This window comes from Elephas maximus, chromosome 10, assembly GCF_024166365.1.
Source record: "Elephas maximus indicus isolate mEleMax1 chromosome 10, mEleMax1 primary haplotype, whole genome shotgun sequence".
NCBI lineage: Eukaryota > Metazoa > Chordata > Mammalia > Proboscidea > Elephantidae > Elephas > Elephas maximus.
In genome coordinates, this window is record NC_064828.1 from 79,740,033 (window position 1) to 79,762,408 (window position 22,376).

General features: G+C 46.4%; 1 protein-coding gene across 2 annotated transcripts; it reads right to left on the bottom strand.

Moving 5' to 3' along the window:
- Positions 1-1,393: 1,393 nt before the first annotated feature.
- On the bottom strand, positions 1,394-21,527 carry PLEK2 (pleckstrin 2). Of its 2 annotated transcripts, none has more exons than XM_049898885.1 (9): positions 21,453-21,527; positions 13,034-13,198; positions 11,562-11,743; positions 9,582-9,673; positions 9,140-9,327; positions 8,388-8,489; positions 6,315-6,398; positions 3,921-3,999; positions 1,394-3,135 (listed from the first exon to the last, which is right to left on the bottom strand). In XM_049898885.1, exons 1-9 carry the CDS (start codon positions 21,501-21,503, stop codon positions 3,008-3,010), a joined length of 1,071 nt encoding a protein of 356 aa, XP_049754842.1. In that variant the 5' UTR covers positions 21,504-21,527; the 3' UTR covers positions 1,394-3,007. The 2 variants fall into 2 exon arrangements, with proteins under 2 accessions (XP_049754842.1, XP_049754841.1); XM_049898884.1 differs by having other exon boundaries at positions 21,261-21,503.
- Between the last annotated feature and the right edge of the window lie 849 nt (positions 21,528-22,376).

Consider the following 22,376-nt stretch of genomic DNA (forward strand, 5'->3'; position numbering starts at 1 on the left):
GAAAGCTGACTCTTAACGGGGAAAAATTGTAAAAATGCAATTACAGAATTACATTGGTTGTGTGCCTTTTACCTATTTGAGACCAATGACAGCATGTGGTTGAAGGAGAATTTATCATAGTGGTTCTTGTCGGTGTACTTAAGCTGCTTGTCTGAGTTCGTACTTCAGGGTATAAATTATGTTTAAAAAAAAAAAAAAAGCGAGAGAGATGCTGCTGCTTTGATGTAGTTATTTTGAGTCTCATCACCCAGCTTTTGATTTTTTTTCCACTAAAATAGCCACTAGATGCCACCTGGAGCTTCAGCTCTCTTTATAAAAAAACAGGCATCTGCTCGAACGCAGTTGCAGCAATTCTTCAACAAGTTTTTATCTTTAAGAGCTAATTATTTTAAAGGTGTATGTGTAAAATAAGTTTTACAGGTAACATTGAAGTTATAACTACAGTAGTCAAAACAGAGGAAATCTTAAGTTTCTTTGGTCTTCTTGTCTTCACCCATATAATTGAGGCACAAGATATATTTAATTTTATTAATTATAATAGCTGTTTAAATATCTAGAAGATTAAACCTAACCCACCCTAGTAAAACCAGAACTAGACTTAATATTAAAGGGACTGGAAAATATAAGAAGAATGGGTTAGGAAGATAGTGTGTGGCATTTGTGAAGGTTTGTCCCTTTGTTTAATTGAGCAGCCTGTAGCAGCATCCAGAAGTCTGACTTTAGATGGCATATTTCCAAAGGTGAGCCATGATTGCTAGCTAGCATGCCACATTGGGGATTTAGAGGAGAATTTGGATGTAATCAAGGTGTTATCTTTACCTTGGCACATAATTTTCACTCTGTCTTCCTGAGGTATCAAAAAGTCAATAAAGGTCACAGTGTCAGAAGTGTTACCTAAATATAACAGGTGCTCCTTAAATGTTTGCTACAGGCAGAAGAATTGTTTTAATACTCCAGAAGCCATGACTATTAGGAACACTGGTGGCCTCCATGGTGAATGATTTTATACAAGCCTTTTGCTCAGTTGCATAAAAATTTTGCAAATTTTTGATCCTTGCCAGGGAAAGATCAGTGCCTCACTAATACCATGAAGGAGAGAACTAAAGTATGCATACACCCTGCTGACCTAAAAATATCTCTCAATCATGAGGATAACTTGAGGAAGAAGACAGATAAAGAAAATCGAACAGCTTGCCCAAATTTTGGATCTCTCCCCCAAAAGCCTTTTCATTTAAAATGTTGACAATTTCATTTACTCCCTACACTGCTCATGATAATAGAGGTCAAATGGTTATCAACTTAAAACTGAAAATTAGCTATAGTTTGGGTTGCATTTATGCATAGATAATTGAAAATCAAAAATGGCCAAGAGAAAATTGGAACATTTAAACCATTGTTTATAATCAGTTTTATAGCAAAATAAGGCAAACAGTGGGAGCCTTCAGAGACATACATTACGTCGTGCCAGGCGGTACAGTTATAACTCAGTTGTACTTCGAAGCATGCATGACCTGGGTACTTTTACACCAAAAATAATTAAAATAGAAGTTTTTAAAAATTCAAGTGCCGGTATCCTACCGAGACATGTTCACTAATTTGTCTCAAGATGAGTGTCTTCAACATGTGAAGATCCTGGTATCTCCTATGCAAAGTGGGGCACAATTGTGCCAATTTGAAGGCAGAAAGCCATCAAACCAAATGTAGTTTTTTAATTCAGATGAACACCTGCTGATATTCACAAAGCAATAAACTAATTCCAGGGGCATTAGGCCTTGGCAAAATGCTAAATGGAAAATGGTGCTTTAAAAAGGCAAGGTCTCTTAAACTTACAGTGTAAGGCATACAGTAAAACCTCATTAGCTTGGAATTCCTGATGATTCAGGTCAGGTATTCTAAACTATTAAAAGGAGAAAGTTGAAACTAAGAGGACGTTTATTTGAGCACTTTAGCAGTATCCACTCCCCTTAAATGAAAGTTATACATCTAGTCTTTTCAGTAAAGCAAGTCTGAGCACTTGTACTTGGCAAGAATGCTGGCAATAGTTTGTGCCAAATCACTGTATAAACTTGAAAGTAATAAAAACGTTATTTAAAAATACTGCATGATACAGACTTTTCACTACTTCAGATTTACCTCCCAACTGGTGAAATTTCTTAATACCTATTTTTTCAGTTAATGTTCATTTTAAAACCAAAATTTCTTGCCTTGATTTAATTCTTTCCCATTTACATCCTTCTGTCCTTTCATCTAAATTTCACAGCTGCTGCTCCTATTATGCATCTCTTTTGAGCATCCATTTTTCATTGAAAAGTAACTCTGTGTGTGTGTGTGTGTGTGTAACTAGTCACTCCAACCTACTCTGTGACTTCTGCAATGTATAGTACTTGTACAGGCTTATTTTCAGAGCAAAACTATAAATGTTCAACTAAAGTTTTGCCACCACTCCCGTTTTTAAATGAAGTTTGTCTTGGTGATGGCAGTCACTTGAGATGTTTGCATAATCAGCCTCAAGCGTGAGACACCTTTGAACACTATAAAACTTTTGTTGGGATTGCGGTAGTAGCTGGAAACAAATGTCACTTTTTATTATTTTTATTAATTCCAAAGAAAGAGTTGTTTTAGATGTCATTTCAGAGAGCTGCCACGAGACTAGAATTCTAGTCAGTGTTGCAACATGTCCAGTGTTACTGTTACAACAAGGGGAACTTACTTTGGTGCCCAAGGAAAGGCCTGCCTGTGGTGGTTGGCAAAAGTGAAGATGCTGATGCCAGTGGCTGTTGTAGCCTTTCCAGGTTGATAACATGAAAATGCAGAAGGAAATGGCACCACACTGCTGTGTGTAACTGAGGCACTCCCCAGTCTCACTCCAAAATGGACGAAGAAGTTACCTGCTTGTTAAACTTTTTGTCAGAAGTCCTAACACACTCCCATTCTCCAAGAAACCCTGTATGTATCCTCTGGTAGCAGGGAGGCATCCAGGTCCTGTTCCCTCAGACTCCAGCCGAATTCACGTTAGCTGTTTGATAGCTTCAATCCACTCAGCTCGCTCAGCCTTGCTGCTGGCCTGAATGTAATAGTGTGTGTCATCCTTAGTAATCACTTTGAAGAGATTTCCCTGGACATTCCCTTTAACTCCTAGGCAGAAAAAAATCAGTGAGTGAATATTCATGTCTGCTTTTAGCTTCACACACACACACACACACACGCATAGTGAAGTATTTCGTAAATACAAATTATACGGTTAGGGAATCCCCACCAGATGCATGCTTTCCTTTTTTCCTCCCTCCCATTCCCCCTCCCTCACCCAAGCCTTAAGGCCCACCAATGGTGTGCCTGAACATTGCTTGGAAGCCCTTTTGTCTTGCCAGCCATAGATCTACAATCATCCATTCACGTGAAAGAGTCCAATATGTTCACATTAAAAGCAGTAGAGATGAGTGTCATCTTTTCAACACATGAAGATCCTAGTATTTCCTGAACAAAGTAGGGCACAATTGTGCCAACTTGGAGGCAGGAAGCTATCAGGTTTGACTTCAAATTGTTTAACTTCCTTGAATGTCAATTTCCACATCCATAAAACAGGGATGATACCATCTGCCTACCTTAGCTGGCTCTTATAAAATTAGGTGAGATAATAGTATTAAACTGTGTTGTAAACCCTAAAGTGCTGTGTAAACCTTAGCTGTTGTTCCTGGGTGGAGCTTATAAGCCAGCAAGTTCAGAAACTGAGGGGAAAGAATATTAAAGACATACCTTTTTCTCTAATTCTGAAACTGGTTTCAAAACTCACACCTTTCATTGCCTTATTGAGCAAGTCCTACTCAGCTCCCAAAGCTCAGCCTTTTACTACTGAAGCATTAATGAGAGTGAAGGAGGGAGGCCCCCTAGGTCTTCAGGCCGGGGCAGAAGTTGCACCTTACCAGTGGGAACGCCATTATCCTCCAGAGCAGACACGAGTGAACCACGAAGAGAAAACCCACTGACTGGTTTGTTGTCTTCCTGCAGAGGAGCAGACATCTAATTAGGAATTTTGTGAATACACAAAAGGAAAGAGTTGCACTCTCCCCTCTAACCACCCTAAGTCAGGCCAGCTGAACTTGGACTTCACGTGGCCAAGCTACACGCACCAGTAAGGAAGTTCAGTTATTTCATGGTCAGCAGCAGCAGTGCTCATAATGCTGCCATTACCAAGTCAGACAGGCTCAAAGCCCATCTGCTTTTCATTCCTGAAGAGGCTGCAAACAGAGCCTCTGGTCCAGTCCTATCAGGAGAACCACACGCCAGAGTCCTCAGCCCTGTGTGCATCTCATCCACTGGTCGGAAAAAGACATATCTGTAGTGACCATTTCTGGAAAACTGAGAGGCATTCCTGTACACTGGATGCTGTTTATACGTCTCTGAAACAAAATTCGGGTGTATATTTTCTCTGGGGTGACTCAGAGCAATTGTACATACCAGGCATCAAACAGTACTGAAGGCTGCAGGAGCCCTTCAATTAATCAGTCATCTTCGTGCTGCATGGAAACCCTGGTGGCGTAGTGGTTAAGTGCTACGGCTCCTAACCATGAGATAGGCAGTTCAAATCCACCAGGCGTGCCTTGGAAACTCTATGGGGCAGTTCTACTCTGCTATAGTGTCGCTATGAGTTGGAATCAACTAGATGGCAGTGGGTTTGGTTTGGGTTTCGTGCTGCGTGGTGGGCCTGGCACTGCTATTATGTGTCTTGGAGTCTATTCCAACTCATAGCGACCCTATAGCACAGAGTACAGCTGCCCCATAAGGTTCCCTGGGCTATAATTCTTACAGAAGCAGACTGCCACATCTTTCTCCTGAGGGGCGGCTGGTGGGCTTGAACCACAGACCTTTCAGTTAGCAGCCGAGCACTTAACCATTGCACCACGAGGGCTCCTTACAGGCCCAGCACTAGGTAGGGCAGAACATAATGCAGTTAAGGAATAATCGAAGACGACACCCACCACAACCTGGGGGGCTCTAGGGCGGCCTCGGCAGAGGATTTTGGGACTTGAACTGGGCTTTGAGAGGTGAGCAGATCCTGGGGGCAGGAGTAGGGCACTCAGGGCAAGTGAGAGGAATAGTGAGGGTAAAGCCAGGGAGCAAACCAAGCATGTGAAGTCTTCAGGACGGAGACCAGGCTGAGGCAGTAGAGTCATCAAGAGCACAAAGAAAGTTTGGGCTAGACTGTGGCGAGAATTAAAAGCAAAGCTAGAGAGCTTATTTATTTGCCTTACTTCCAAAAGGGCTTAAGGTGGCCACAAAGGAATTTGAACTCTATCCTGTAGCCAGGCCACCACAACCCAACCCGGGCAGAGGTCAGCCAGTGGAGGACCAGGTGGCTGACCCTTCAGGAAGCCTCTCCTGCCACGCCCCTCCAGGCCCTTGGCCCTCCCTGTGGTCTGGCAGGTCAGGCAGGGGCTCAAACGGCCGCCTGCTGTGCTCCTTCACAATCCTTCCCCCACCCAGGTGCAGGGTCCTGGCTGAAGCCAGTAGGGAGGGTCTGCACACTATTTTCACTACTTCAAAGAACTAATGAAAATTATATATCCACCAAGACAAGCCTGAACAGCCTGACTAAAAGGGTGTTTTTCTTTGCTTTTGACTGCAATTAGATTACCTCAGCATGTGGTGATATTTATTCTCTGAAACTCAGAATAAAAACTCTTTGGTTATTATTTTTTAACCAAGAAAATTAATAAGTTATAGCTTAAATATTATAAGGTAAAAGAAATTTTTCAAAACAAAGGTGAGGACAAAAGGTTGAGGGGGCAGAATTAATGGGATCTTTGGTTAAGAGCTCGGCTGCTCACCAAAAGGTCGACAGTTCGAATCCACCAGCTGCTCTTGGAAACTCTATGGGGCAATTCTACTCTGTCCTAAATAGGGTCGCTATGAGTCAGAATTGACTTCACAGCAACAGGTTTGGTTTTTGATTTTGGTTGGATAGAATAGGGTGAAGAGGCTGGGAAGCGCCAGCTAAAAGTCTAGTTATCAGCCCACCTCACTCTTTGGAGAAACTAAAAGAGGCTTTTCCCCTCAAAATAATGAAGATCCCCTCCCACAGGAAGTACAGAAAAGGGCATAGAGAAACCACTGAGCAGGCAACTGTGTGATGACAGAAAAGAGTTGATTTTGTTATGAGTAGCTTGGATTGCGGAGGAAAAGGCACAGTGCAGGGGAGTTACAGCGGGCCCTGAGAGAAAGGAAGGAAGTCCAACCAGTTGCCTGCTGTGCAGGGAGAGAAGTGTCTGGAAGCATCACAACACAGGTACCCAGAGCACATGCAGCGGCACACTCACCTTGGAAGGGTCGTAGTAATGTAGGAAAGCTGGGTCCCTCCTCAGAACAAAGCGCCGCACCTTCCAGTTTTTCCTCTTGTGCCCCTGAGGCAAAGAAAGGGTTCAAGGCTCATTGGTGACAGCCTGAAATCCCTTCCTCTCTTATTTCCATGCGTCTAATGCCAAACCTCCTTCAAGCCAGCCCGCTCCAGCAGGACTACATTCTAAAAGCTGTTGGGTGCGGTTGAGTCGATTCTGACTCGTAGCAACCCTATAGGACAAAGTAGAACTGCCTCACAGGGTTTCCAAGGCTGTAATCTTTACGGAAGCAGACTGCCACATCTTTCTCCTGCGGAGCAGCTGGTGAGTTCAACCAGCAGAACTTTCGGTTAGCAGCCTAGTGCTTAAGCACTGCACCACTAGGGCTCCTTCATCCTAAAAACAGTCTGCAGGAAGCCCAAGGATTGCAATCCCATGATACAGACTTCCCTGACGGCATCCCCTGCTCAGGGACATGTTTGCAAAAATACTGTCACATTTAGTAGACACCAAGGAGCAAGGAGAGTCAGCACTGAAGGAAAGGAGGCAGGGGAGCATTTCCCAGACGAAGCTCAGAGCATAAGGAGGACAGGAGGCCGGAGGCATCAATTGGACTGGGAGCTCACATGCAAACTTGACCTCAAGGGCACCAGCCTTATAAGGGTTAACTTAGTTCAAAAACAAACCTACAGCTGCACTTATACACGTGCATACACATATGCAATAAAACCATCTTAACTTGACCATCTCATAAAGAATGACAACAATAAACACTATATGTTAAAATGTAAAGGCATAAAAAGATATTAATGTGTGTGTGTGTGTGTGTGTGTGTGCTTGGTGTGTGTGTGGCTGGCTTCACTCCCTAGGCCACAAACCTTCTTTAGCCCTTCAATCTGGAACACCCTCAATCTCTCCCATGGCCTCCTCATACACCTCCAGGTGTCCCACTGCCTCCCTCATTAGGATTCCCATCAGGCCAGGAGAAGCTGGACCCTGGGGATAGACAGGTAGCTGTGTGGATGGTAACTAAGAGCAGATGGGGATCCTGATATCAAGAAGCAGGTGACTGCTAAGCACGCGCTCAGACTAGGAATGGGAAGGGCGTTGTGCTGTGTCCATATCTGTGGTACAGATGCACACATTCACACAGCACATAACGTGTGCACAAACACCAGGGTGTGCAAAAGGTCTGCTTGCACATTCATGTGCCCGGACACAGTGATGGTGCTCATGTTATTGTTGTTACCCGCCGTCATGTTGACCCCCGACTCGTGGCGACCCCGTGTGTTACAGAGTGAACTGCTCCATAGGGTTTTCTTGGCTGTAATCTTTAAGGAAGCAGTTTGCCAGGCCTTTCTTTTGTGAGGCTGCTGGGTGGGTTCAAACCACCAACCTTTGGGTTAGCAGCCAATTGTACACTGCTTGTACCACCTTAGGCACACGTGCAAATGCTGCAGGTGTGACTGTGACAAGGTGTGCCTCCCACTCAACATGGCTGCTTTCCCAAATGAGGTCTAGGAGGGGTGGCCCTGGTCAGTTTTTAAGCATTGAGCTTATAATGCAGAATTGGGTCTTCAGTCGACTGAAGCAAGTGGAGAAAATCATTATTTCTCCTTCAGTTCAGAAAGTGTGTCAAGGTGGTGGTCAGAGTTCCACAAAGGAAGGCAGAGACACCAGGAAGCCTCAGGGAGTAGAAGGCCAGCAGGTGTAAAACATCAACCAGTTGGCAATGTCCTTCAAGTCAAATACTTGAAACTGGGCAGTGATGTAGAAGTTGTTGCTAATGTGATCACTGCTTGCACGTACATCTTTTCCTGGACAGTCCTGGTGGCTGGTGAGCATGTGATGTGAGTGTGTGGATGTGCATGTCCTCGACTTGCTCCCTGTGGCTGGCGCTGGGCTTCTGCCTCAGCAGATCCTGCTGGCAGGTAATCTGCGCGCTGTAGGAAACCTGGGCTCTGCCCTCCCTGTGGAGTCCTCCCAAGCCCCTCCCCACCTTCCCAAGTTTGGGGGTTGTTGTCCTCCTCCTCCCAGCTCAAAGGGCAGCCATACCTGCTTGGCCAGATAGCCTTGTTTTATCACTGTGCCACTTAAGTCCATAGTGCTGAGGCTGATTTCTTCCTTGGAGTTTATCTTCTTCTTGTAGCTCTCAGCCTAGTGGGAATGAGAGAGCAAGTACTCTGTTACAGAAGACCCAGGCCCAAGATCTGGGGTTAGTGCAGGGGAAATGAAATCACTCAATACAGACACCCTACTCCACCTCAGGATGATGCTGTGCCCCAACCCCTAGGCCTCTGCCATGGATTGAATTGTGTCCCCCCAAAATACATGTTGTAAATCCTAACCCCTATACCTGTGGTTATTATCCCATTTGGAAATGGATTTTCTTTGCTATGTTAAGAGGCCATACCAGTGTAGGGTGTGTTTTAAGGCAATCATCTTTGAGATATAAAAAGAGCAAATAAGGCATAGCAAGAAAGCAGAGATGGGGAAGATAGGTGCCAAGCCACATGGAGATCTCCAAGGACCAGGAAACAGAAACTGAAAGAGACAAGGACCTTCCTCCAGAGCCAACAGAGAGAGAAAGCCTTCCACTAGAGCTGGTACCCTGAATTTAAACTTCTAGCCTCCTGTGAGAAAATTAATTTCCGTTGGTTAAAGCCACCCACTTGTGGTATTTCTGTTATAGCAGCACTAGATAACTAAGACAGCCTCTCACTCATAACAGTGAGCCCCCCGGCCCCTGCTGTGTTGCCTCTTCCGCTGTCTGCTGTGGTGGTGGGAGGAATCCCCCCCCAACTTACAAAAGTGTACAGGGCTGTGGAGTCGTCCAGGAACTGCTCGGCCAGATCCCCAGAGCGAATGGCTCCCATGCTACGGGTGCCTACGGGCCTGAGGAAGTTCTCTTCCAGGAGCATGGAGGCCAGGGTCACTGCCTCCAGACGGCTGGCCGCGAAGCTGTTGGAGATGAGCCAGTCCACCAGGGAGGAGCCTGCATCAGGGAACAGGCAGCGCCAGTCAGACAAGAGGCTACAGCCTGGACTCCTTGGGTTGCTTAGCTGTGACTTCAATGACATTGACCTCATGGGTAGCCTTTGGGCTCTACCCAAAAGCAGCCTGAAGGCCATACCTGCTGCCCAGAGCTGTGGCCACAGCCAATGCCATCTCAGGCAGGTTGGTGGGTCATAACAGCACCATGTCCCCAGGTCCACTGCCCTGCCCCCACCCTGAGAGGAGTGGGCTCACCTATGAAGGTCTTTTTGTAGGTGCTTCCCTGCTCCATGTTGGGGCTTGGCCGGATCCCACTGCTGCTGTCACGCATCTTGTCCACAATACGACTGCACAGAAGGAAGGAAAGGTGAGGGGGCCCTTATCACACTGACAGGTATGAGGGAGTGTCCAAGAGTCACCACTAAGTGTGTAAAGCAAGTGGCAAATTGTGTGATACACACCACGAAGAAAGAGGTGCATTCGGTTACACTCCAGAATTTGAGAGGTAGGATTTAGCAGATTGCTTTTCTCTTTTTTGTTCATCTAAATGTTCTAATATTTCTAGACTAAACAGGTATTACTGCTGTAATAAGACTAAAGTGCTAACACATTAAGCTTCAAATTAAGCATGTGCAGGAACCCACAATGCTTCTCTGTGATCTACTGCAATAAGTCTAAGCTCCTCCGGCTAATTCTAAAAGTCATCCACCACCAGGCTCCACCCACCTCCCCACTCTATTTGTCGCTCCTTCCCAAGCTCACCGTGGTTTAGCAAGGCCCTAGGCGCACAGAGGGTGCACAATCAAAATTCCAATGCCTCACTGGGAGTCTTTGGTGAGCATCATATCACGTCTTTGACGAGTATCTCTTATGGATTGAATTGTGTCCCCCCAAAATATCTGTCAACTTGGCTAGGGTCATGATTCCCAGCATTATGTGATTGTCTACCATTTTGTCATCTGATGTGATTTCCTGTGTGTTGTAAATTGTATCACTATGATGTAATGAGGTGGATTAGTGGCAGTTATATTGACGAGATCTACAAGATTAGATAGTGTCTTAAGTCAGTCTCTTCTGAGATGTGGAGGAGAGAGGCAAGCAGAGACATGGGGGCCTTGTGGCACCTGGAAACCAGTGCTGGGAGCAGAGCACGTCCTTTGGACCCAGGATTCCTCTGTGGAGAGGTTCCTAGTCCAGGGAAAAATTGATGAGAAGGACCTTCCTCCAGAGCCGACAGAGAGAAAGCCTTCCCCTGGAGCTGATGCCCTGAATTTGGACTTCTAGTCTACTAGACTGTGAGAAAACAAATTTCTCTTTAGTAAAGCCATCCACTTGTGGAATTTCTGTTATAGCAGCACTAGATGACTAAGTCAGTATTCCACTTCTGCTGCCTGGGTGGTCAGTGACTGTTTCTGCAGATGGACTGTTGACGGGAACTCCTTCCATCCATTCTCCCTTTATAATATCGCCTCCACCACTGACCTGCTTTCCTTCTATTCCATGGGACAATGACTGCTGCCAACAGAAAATCTTTTCTCATTTCCTGTTTATGTGCTTGGAGCCCTGGTGGTACAGTGGTTAAGATCTTGGCTGCTAACCAAAAAGTCAGCTGTTCAAATCCGCCAGCTGCTCCATGAAAACCCTATGGGGCAGTTCTACTCTGTCCTGTAGGGTTGCTATGAATCAGAATCGACTCAATGGCAATGGGCATTTATGTGCTTAGGCTGGAAGGCCCCTGAGATGAGACCTTGTTTATTCCTATTTGCATTGCCTGAGCATCTAGCACAGTGCATGGCATGTAGTAGGCACTCAGTAAGTGCTTCTTGGATGAATGACTGAAGTAGCCCCTACAGCAAGAAGGCAATGGCTACCAGAACACATCATTCTTGCACCAGGCTGCAAACAAGACGAATGACTCAGCTGGTAAGGATTCCTGGGAGCTGCGGCATAGCCCTGAGCACTGTGGCTGAAACTAAAGGGAGGTGTCAGGTCACTGAAGTGGGCACAGACAGCAGAGGCCCCGAGAGGTTGCATAGGTGGGTGGGTAGGGCCATGCCAGGCAGAGAAAACAATATAAATGGGTTGCAGCTGAAGACCTTGAAGCACAATAGGGGTGCCTGTCAGGCCTGCGCAGCTCCAACAGGGACCCCAAGAAGGGCCTGTCCCTCCCCACAGACAGAAGAGGCTGCAGCAAAGCCAGAAAGCTCAAAGGGTGGGAGCAGGTGGGGCACTCACTGCAGGCTGATGTGAGGGGGAAGCTTGAAGGAATTTTTCAGTACGTGGAGTTGCTGAACCTTCCCTGGCTGCCCGGCATGAATAGCCCCTGTTATCTCAAAGGCCCAGGCATCCCTCTCCTCTCGAGAACAGGCCTCCAGGAAGTATTCCGCGGATGTTTGAGTCTTCAGCTTAATGAGCAGCTGTGGGAAGAGACAGCCAGTCAAACCAGCACTCCAGGGACAGAGCAGGTGGAAGGATCCCAGGCAGCAAAAACCACGGGACCGGACCGCACAGAATCTAGGAGGCTGTGTAGCCCAGAAAATGGCAAGGCCCTTTCTTTGTGGACCAGTAATCAATCTTATTAGGAACTGAGCCTTAGTTCCTCATGTCAGTCTTCCTGAGGGAGTTTTCATCAGCCCATTCTCTCACTCAAAACCCTTCAATGGCTCGCCATCAGTTTCCCACTACTCCTTTATGAAATGTTCCCCTTTGCCACACTGGAGGTCCTTATCCCCAGAATTCACCCTCATCTCTCTCCACACATGCTCCTCTCCTCACTTATACTTAAGATGTTTCACCTGCTGGGAACGCCTGCTCCCTCCTCTCTCAGATTCTTACCCAAATCTCTCTTCCTCTCGAAGGCAAACCTAGCCCAGCCAGCCACTAAAGAAATCCTCCTCCTCTTCAGGAATAGAACGTTCTCTGCACTAACAATGTTTGTACCGTGTTTGGAACTCTCATTGTTTTTCAGTTAACGACTTGCTTTCCTCACAAGATCATCAGCTCCATGAGAAGAAATGATCTTACCATTGTCATCTGTGAGTCCTCCATGCCTAGCAAATTTCTTGGCACATAATGGGCCCTCAACAAATTATTGATCAATTCAGTTACTTTTCTGATGGTAGGGTTGAGCTACCCCTGATTTCTGGAACCCACATACCTCAGGGGGTGAAAGTCATCATGCCAAATCCCAAGATACCAATAATTACATTTGTGTTGGGCCTCCTAGTCTACAGAGTGTCTTAATGAATCACCACCCTAATGATGGAGCCCTGGTGGCACAATGGTTAAGAGCTCGGCTGCTAGCTAAAAGTTCGAATCCACCAGCTGCTCCTTGGAAACCCTATGGGGCAGTTCTACCCTGTCCTATAGGGTTGCTATGAGTTAGAATTGACTCAATGGCAATGGGGTATACCCTAATGATCCTCATCAAAAAACAACAACAATGCGAGATAAAAAAAAAAAAAAAAAAAATGCGAGATAGGTATAGTTATTTTATACCATTGTATGGACGAGGAACTAAGGCTCAGAGAGGTTCAACCACTTGCCCAAGGTCACATACCTGGTTAGTGGTGGAGCCAGGATTTGGATCCAGGTGTTCCGGTTATAACTCTGAGCTCTTGCCCTTACCCACACCACCTTCACAAGAGAGACCAGAGGTGGGAAGGGTCTGAGGCAGGGAGAAGCTGAGAAATGGGGCTCTCACTTACAGGCCGGTTTTCATAATCCAGGCAGGGGCAGATGATGGTACAGCCATCCAGGAGGATGCGGCCCTTGGGAGGGGTCACTCTCCGGCCCCCCTCAAGCTTGTAGTATAGCAGCGTGTTCTGCCGGAGGATGAACCATCGCACCTTCCAGTTGTGGACAATGTGACCCTGCAGACAGACAGGAAGTCAAAGTGCCCTGTTACAGGTGAACTGTCAAGAGAAGATATCTTACTCAGGGAGAGAGCCCCCATGGCATAGGGAACCAGACTGCCACGGAGACAACTCTCCAACCAGGAAGAATGTCTTACTTTTGACCAGGTCCCTTGTCATCCCTTTTGAGTGCGTAGCAGATATCTTTGGAATTGACCTTCTAGTTTCCATTTGGCCTTTTCGTGGGTATAAATCTTGAAAGAAACTACAAAATATAAAAAACCTAACCTGTGGCCAATTCCAACTCATTGTGACCTTATAAAACCCATTGCTGTCAAGTTGATTCTGATGCATAGCGACCCTATAGGACAGAGTAGAACTGCCCCATAAAGTTTCCAAGTAGCACCTGATGGATCCAAACTGCCGACCTTTTGGTGAGCAGCCGTAGGTCTTAACCACTATACCACCAGGGTTTCCAGTGACCTTATAGAGCACAGTAAAACTACCCCATGGTGTTTCCCAGGCTGTAATCTTTAAGGAAGCAGACTGCCACCTTTCTCCCATGGAGCAGCTGGTGGGTTCGAACCACCAACCTTTCAGTTAGCAGCCCAGCACATAACCAGTGCACCACCAGGACTCCTTGCAAAATATAAAGAAGAGAAAAATCACCCACATGTAATTCTACCACTGGCGACAGTTATTGTTAACGTTTTGTATTTCTTTCCAGTCTTTTTTCCCTTTTAGTTTTTTCTTTCTAGGTTTGTTTGTTTTTAAAATCAAGACCGTGCTATATATAGCTTTAGTTTCAGGGTTTGTTTCGTTTTGCTGAGCATCTTCTCATACCATTAAATGTCTTTAAAACATCTTTTTAAATGACCACCATATGGATGCATAATTTACTTGCCAATCCCTTTTGTTTATAACTGAGGTTATTTCCATTTTTCACTGTTATAAACAACTTTTTAATGAATATCTTTGCATATACATTTTGATCTGCATCTCTGATTTTTTCCTCTGATAGAGTCCTATAAAGCATATTTACTAGTTAAAAGGATGAGGGCGATTTTTGAAGTTAAGCCACAAACAGTCTACCAGTGCTAAGGACCTAACAGTCTTATCTAGCCAGGTAGGACAGGTCAAAAAGCCAGGGCAGGTGTGGCTCTCAGGCGGGTCAGAGCCAACAGCCAGGACAGTCAGGCAGAGGCAGAGGGCATGTTTCTAGAACAGACCAATGGATGGCGAAATGTCTGCTGAGGGACCAGAAAGAAATGAGTTTGGTACTCACTCATGTAAGCAACTTCTGGGCATATTTCCCAGAGCAGAGCCCAACTTAGGGCTAGCTTCTAACCAAGAAAGCTGTAATCAGCTGAATCAGTTGCCATGGAGTGGATTCTGACTCATGGCGACCCCTGTGGGTCAGAGCAGAACTGTGCTCAGTTGGGTTTTCAGTGGCTGGTTTTGTGGAAGTAGATCACCAGGCATTTCTTCCAAGGTGCCTCTGGGTGGACTCAAACCTCCAACCTTTCAGTTAGCAGCCAAGTGTGCTAACCATTGCACCACCTAGGGACTCCAAGTACTTTATCTGAATCAAAGACTCTTTTCCTGATTTGTTCATCTCCTTACCTGATATTTATTAATAGCAAAGCCCCTTCCAATTCACATGTCTATGATGCTGTGATTCTATTCTGTGCTCAGCAAGTACTGCGAGCTGTTAGAGAACCAAACATAAAGAAGGACTCATCTGCACCACAGCTATTTGTGCACAAAGGTGGGCTTTGTGAGCTCTGCCCTGTGCATATACAGCATTTACTGTGGCAACTATGTAAATTTTACAACAAAGTTAATCTGACAAAGAGTTTATGAATATGTCTGTTACTACTCTACATGATGATCAAGCTGTTCACATGAAATGACATGCGGACAAATTCAATATTAGATTTTTGCTCCCCTCACTTTCTCAGTTGCTTAGTCTACATATAATGTCAGGGTTGACAATTTTCCCTGTCACAGGCAGAGACGTTTAAAGAAACAAAAAGGATTTGGATCTGAGTTTTCAGCTACTGGGTTTCTCTACTGCTCTCCATATGGCCCTGACTCCATGACACCGCTCTGAAGGGGTCCTGCTGTGAGCTCACTGGGCTGGCCTGAGGTGCTTGGGAGCTGAAGAATTCAAGGCAGAAAATCTCTGGCACACAAGGCTGTGGCTGGTGCAGAGAGAAGGTGGCTTGAGGTAGTGTGAGGTGAGAGGGGAGAGGGCAAAAGAACCTTAAACCTGAAAATGGGGAAAGGAGGAAGCAGGCTGTTAACCAACAGATGATGTAAATATTATAAAATATGTAAATATTATAAGTCGGTTCCCTCAATACCCGTTGCCTTCAAGTTAATTCTGACTCATAGTAACACTACAGGACAGAGGAGAACTGTCCATAGGGTTTCCAAGGCTGTAACCTTTACAGAAGCCAACTGCCATATTTTACTCCTGAAGAGCAGTTGGTGGGTTAGAACCACTGCCCTTTCAGTTAACAGCAGAGTGCTTAAACACCACGCCACCAGGGCTCCTTGGTTCACTCAATAGCCATTCCAAATCCCTTGCAGTCTACTTTCCTGGATGGAATGTTATATTTCCCAGAATCCCTTGCACTTTGAGAGCAGGCAGGTGACTGAGTTTCTGCCAATCGGAAGTGAGCTTCAGGGGCAACGGGCAAACGTGGGGAAATACGAATTTTTGGCAAGGACAGTGGTGGAAGATAGGTTCTTCTGGCACCCATCTCTAGAGTTATCAGGGACAAGTGGCCAACAGTGTTGGCAGTGCTGTTTCCACTAAACAGTCTGGTAGTGGCTTTGGGTGTTTTTGTCTGGCTGTCTCATCCCTGGCTGTATAGCAAACCGAGCCTGGTTTTCTGGCCCTCCCAAGTCATTTAATGTTTAATGCTCTCCGTGAAATCCCTTCTGCATAAACTTGCTAGAGTAGAATACATTATGAGCAACTAAGAATCCTGACTGATATCAAAGGAGAAGAAAGGCTGATGAGAAAGGACTTGCTATGTAGGTAGAATAAGAAGCTGGTGACCCTCATATAAATATTCATATCCTTTGACCCAATAATCCCACTTCCAGGGGTCTATGTTAAGTAAATCATCTAAAATATGAAAAAGTTTTTATGTATTGAGCAAATATATATTGTAGGGATATTATAGGATATAATATAAATGTATATAGGATACATTATAGAAAATAATGTTTAACAATATGGTGCCTGGCATGGCTGCAGTGGAGGAATTCCACTGGTGGAGGCCTTGAGATGAGGCTCAGGGGTCTGGACCACCAAGAATCACAGTAACATGGGCAAAGCACTTCTATTTACATTACTTTATATAATGTAAATTACTCTATATAATACCTAAACTAGTAGTTACTTTTTAGAAAAATTCTGGAAGGATACCTCAGAAATGATAATAGTCATCTCTAGGGAGTAAGACTGGGTACGGGGGAGAATGGAAATTTCATTCTATACCTTTGAGAACTTTTTTTTTTTTTTTTAAATATATAAGGAGTCCTTGGGTGCTAATCAAAAGGCTGGTGGTTCACACCTACCAGCCACTCCATGGGAGAAGGATGTGGCAGGCTGCTTCTGTAAAGATATACTGCCTTGGAAACCCCATGGGGCAGTTCTACTCTGTCCTATAGGGTTGCTATGAGTCAGAACCAACTCAACAGCAGTGGGCTAATAATATATATGTATTATTTTAATAATGGAAGAACTAATTTCAAATAAACAAAAATCCTGACAAGATGATGAGGGAAATAATTCATTTATCCATCTATTCATTCAACAAACAATGACTGAATACTACTGCAAAAAGCACTGTACTGGCCAAAGGAAAACGAAGATGAACGAGACTCTGCCCCAAGCCAGTAGAGGAGACAGACAACGGTCCCACCCAGTGTGATAAGCTCCAGCACAGATGGTTGGACAGGGCATATGATAGCCAGCCTTCAAGCAAGATGGCTTCCAACGATCCCTGCTTTCTGGTATTCACACCTTGTGTAGTCCCCTTTCACATTGTACAAAGGTTGGTCTGTGTGAAGGGACGGGGGAAGTGATGGGGACCAAGCAGGCAATGACTTCACGTTCCATGTGGCAGAGTTCCTGTGACCAGAGGGGAGTCTTTGAAGAATTTAAGCAGGAGAGGGACACGTTTAGGTTAAAAAAATCACTTTGACCACCATGTGGCCAAACCACTGAATGGAAAAGGCTAGACTAGGGGTGGGGGGCAATTTCAGCTGGAGGCCAGTAATCCACAAAACTGACAGAAAGAGTCATTATTCTTGCTCTACAGGTAGGCCAAATGATATTCAGAGAGTATAAGCAACTGATCAAAAGGCAGAAGACAAAGCGGATCAGAGGCCAAAAAACAGCAGCATAAGCTGAAAAGCACTTTTCCTTTGCCTTCAGGCTTCTCATCTGCAGGCAGCTGGCTGGGTTTCGCTGGACCATCGAGTGGCTTGGGTTCCAAAAGTCCCTTTAGGGGAGAAAGTGGGTCCATCAACGGGGATGGCAACTCCAGGCCTGGACTTAAGAGGTACTGAATGTTATAGTTGGAGGGGCCCTTACAGAAGACTTACTCTATGCTTTAACTTTAAAGATGTGGAAACTGAGGCACAGAAAGGTCTTTCCCTCAGCCCTATCACCTCGAAGAAGCAGAGATGGTACTCAAATCCAAATCTTTTATTCTTCCCACCAGCCCACGTTCATTCTATCTAAAAACAATAAAGTACACTGTGATTATTATTATAAAATGAATATATGTCCAATATAGATACTTTAAGAAATACTAAGAAGTAAAAGGAAGAGGGTCTTTGCGTCCAACATTGGAAGTTAAACTCTTACCATCTCCTCATGCTTCCTTCTATTCTTTTTTCTATGCATACTTTTTCTTCATTCATTTTTTAAAAATCTTTTTACTCTTTGGGTAATAAAACAAACATTTTTGACATCAGGATAATCATTTATTTAATCATTTGTTTATTCAGGGGGATATATAGTTTCCAGTTTTTCACTACATAAATAACACTTTGTTCATCGAGTTTTTATGGTATTTCCTTGGAATAAAAAAAAAATATTGATGTCGAGTCAGCCCCAACTCATGGCTACCTCCTGTGTATTCCACAGGGTTTTCAATGGCTCATTTTTTTTCTAGAAGTAGATATCCAGGCCTTTCTTCCAAGGCCCCTTGGGGTGAACTCAAACTTCCAACTTTCCAGTTAGCAGCCGAGTGTATTAACCTTTGTACCAGCCGGGGACTCTTTCCTTGGAATGAAGTCCTAGAAATAAAATCCCTAGGCCAACTTCTAGTAAACATTGCAATGCTGTTTTCCAACAGTGTTGCTCCAGTGTACATGCCAGGCAACAATGCTGAGAGTGCCTCTGCCTCTTTTTAAAGGAAAAGCGATCGTGCCCACTGCTGACCCGGTGCCTCCTTCACCCTCACTCTCTTTAAAACCCTTAAAGTGGAGCTCCCTGAGTCTCAGCCTGGAACCTTGCTCCTTCTTGTCTGGGCAGGATTTAAGAGCCCAATCTGCCATGCCCCTGCCTGTCTCCTGCCTTCCCTCTCACCTGTGATGACTGTTCTGTACTCTGGCTTCCAGCTCCGGGCCGGCCCCACCTCTGGGCTGTAAAAACTCTCCTCACTGCATGGAATGCCATGGGCACAGCCCTGTAAACTTCTCCATTGGACAGAGGGGCTGCTCTTGTCACCCAGACGGCAGAGGGGCAGAGGGGAGAGGAAAAAGCTAGATTGATCAGTAGGCAGGCCCCGTAGCCAGGGCATTGGGGCCACATCCCTCACTGTGCACACAGGGACCGGCTGCTGCTCGCCTTGGGGACAGGCTCCAAACCCCACTTTGTTTGGCTGGAACGAACTTCAGATTTTTTGGCCAAGCTCCTTCTGTGGGCTTTCGGGGCCAGACCTGCTGACTCTCCTTGCTTCTGTACACCTTGTAATTCCTAACCCAGCCCCTCAGAACAGGGCCCATCCCAAAGAGAACTCAGACCCTTCTCCCAGCATATCCTGAGGAGCAATTTGGTTTCCCTTTAGCCCTCCCCTGGCTGTGCAGAGGTGGTGGTGAAGAATCATGTAAGGGGGAAGCCTTGCACTGGGTCCCTCAAAAAGGCATGTTGAAGTCCTAATCCCAGATACCTGTGAATGTGAACTTACCTGGAAATAGGGTCTTTGCAGACGTAACCAAGTTAGATGATGTCATACTGGAGTAGGTTGGGCCCTGATCTAACAACTGGTGTCATTATGTGAAGAGGGAAATTTAGACAAAGATACAGAGGGAAGGTGGCCATATGAAGACGGAGACAGAGACCGAAGTTTTGCTGCCACAAACTAACAAACAACAAGGATTGCTGGCAACCACCAGAAGCTAGAAGAGGCGGGGATGAATTCTTCCCTAGAGCCTTTGGAGGGAGAATGGCCCTACTGATACCTTGATTGCAGGTTTCTAGCTCCATAACTAAAATGCTTGTAGCATTTTGTTCAGCAGCCCTAGGACACTAAGACATCCACAAAGGCCCATCTGAGAGCTTTGTCTTCACGTTAACTCCACTTCTCCACACGCCACTTACCAGCGCCCAGCCATCCCAACTACCAGCAGTGCTGACCAAAACCCCTTGCCCACCTCACACTCTTCCTCTCACCTCACAAGCTGCAGCAAAGTGGGAGACAACAGAGGTTCCCCACATGTTGTCTCTCTGAGGCACAGCCACTTCCATACACCATGAGGAAGCAGGCCTATCACCACAGCCATGTGCAGCAAGGGTGGAGTTTGGTACTTGCTGGTTGAATCTAGTTTGACCCTTGATCTGGGCAACAGCCTCCTACCACTCCCATTTACAAAGTTTTGAGCAAACAACACACCTGCCTTCCTATACCAAATAACTCACAACACAATGTAGGTATGTTATGTGTGGAGCAAGAAAGTGACTTGGGATTCAGGGCTGTTGGGACTGATATGGCTGGCAGGCTAGGGCAGTAGGAGGAAGGGCCCCTTCTTCCTCATCACCCCTCCCAAGCTGTAAACTCTGGTCCCTGTTTTATATCCCCAGATTTATGTACTTGTGTGAAACCCTGGTGGTGTAGTGGTTAAGAGCTACGGCTGTTAACCAAAAGGTCAGCAGTTTGAATCCACCAGGCGCTCCATGGAAACCCTATAGGGCAGTTCTACTCTGTCCTATAGGGTCGCTATGAGTCAGACTCCACTTGACAGCAATGGGTTGGTTTGTTTGCTTTTGGTGCTGTCATTAGCATAATGTTTAGTGTTAACATCAATGTTAACATTAAAAAAATTTTCAAAAATATCAAACTGTCTTCCTCAGCTACTCTTTCACTCCTTTTTTACTTTTATCCTATGTGTCCCATTTTCACCTGGATTCTTGCTCACTGTGGGAAAGGCCACGTGGGCCGATGTGAAGGACTGACTGGGAGTCAGAACACAGGGCTCCAGTCCCAGCTCTCTTAACTAGCTCTGGGCAAGCCGTTTTGTCTTTCTGATCCTCAGTTTCCTCAGCTCCAATACAGCGATAATAATACCCACGGTGGAGGCTGTAGGGTGGATGGGAAAACGTTTGGAGTCAACCTGAGTGAAGTTCAATCCTGGCTCCCCTACCCTCCGGCTCTGCCACCCTGAACAAATTACTTAACCTCTCTGAGCTTTGTTTTTCCCCTGGGTGAAAGGGAATAAGTGGTAAAACTGACCCTGCTGGATTGAGGGGAGGGGCGTGAACCGAGATCCTGCCCTTAAGTCTCACACAGTTCAGTGTTTAAGCAGCTTAGGCTTCCCTTCTACCTCACAGGGTTACTGTGAGAACGGAGAAGAGGAATTACGTGGAAGTGCGCTGTAAGCTACAGAGCTCACATATGTTACTTTAATAACTTTTATTTAAACACTGTACAATTCATAATATTTTAATAAGTTGTTTTACTGAAGACATCCATTTCCCCCTATGCTGCACTAACCGAGCGGGGTTCTCATTCCTGCCTGCTGCCACAGCCCCGGTTTTCTATCTAAAGCTTACCTGGGCCTCCATGCCAACCTTCAATCGCCGTGCACCCCGCTGCTCCGCCCAGCCGACCCCAGGCAGCCCGATCCTACCAACCCGGGCTAGGAACGGGAAGGGAGGACGCCGGATCCCGCGCGTCTGACCCCACTCAGGTGAGGTGAGGCTCCAGCCGGTGTCCACCGAGGCCCGGGCGGGGCGCGCACTCACCCTCTTGACGAGGAAGCCTTCCTTGAGCACGCCGCCCTCGCTGTCCTCCATGCCGCCGCCGGAGGGGCTGCCGTGTCCCCCAGGTGCGCGTCCCCAGGCCTTCGCGCCTCCCTCCTCCGCGCGCTCCGCGGCGGCCGCGCCCGTCCAAGCCGGCTGCGCCCAGGAAGCCGCTCCGACACGGCCGCGGTGACGCCTCCCTGGCCCGAGTCCAGAGGCCGCGGCCGCCGGGCCTCCCCGGCAGGAAGTTAGACCACGTTGGAATTTCGTGACTTGATCCTCCCCGCAAAGGTGCCCCGAAGCCCGTGATAGTTCTCCAGGTACGGATTCCGCTGACTCTTAAAGTCCGGCCTTGCTGTCGCCTCCTCAGGAGCCTTCCCCGCTCCGGCTCTCTCAGGCTGGGTGGGATAACCCATTAATGACCCATCCCGACGCCCCAGCCCCGCGCCCATCCCGGTGCCCCCACTGCGCTCTGCTCCCCTTACCGCCGACCTCTCTGCCCACCTGCTCTCTTCCTCCACCCCCTGCCGTCAGAACGCTAGATGCCATCACCAGGTGTTGGCCTGGCACCCGATAGGCCTTGACTACTTATGGAATTAAACGGAACTGAAAGGATTTCACGGGTTTGGAATCATCCCCGAGGTCAATGGGAATGGAAGTGGGAGAGTGGATGGTGTGAAACCAGGCTGGGAAGGATATTCTGGGCTCCGGTGGGAGCAGAGCAAAGTTCCCATTTGGGAAGGTCACAGGTTTTTGTTTTGTTTTGTTTTGTTTTTAATTGTGCTTTATGTGAAAGTTTACAGCTCAAGGTAATTTCTCATACAAAAATTCATACACATACTGTTTTGTGACATTAGTTGCAGTCCCCACAATGTGACAGCATGCTCCCCCTTTCCACCCCCGGGTTCCCCATGTCCGCTCAACCAG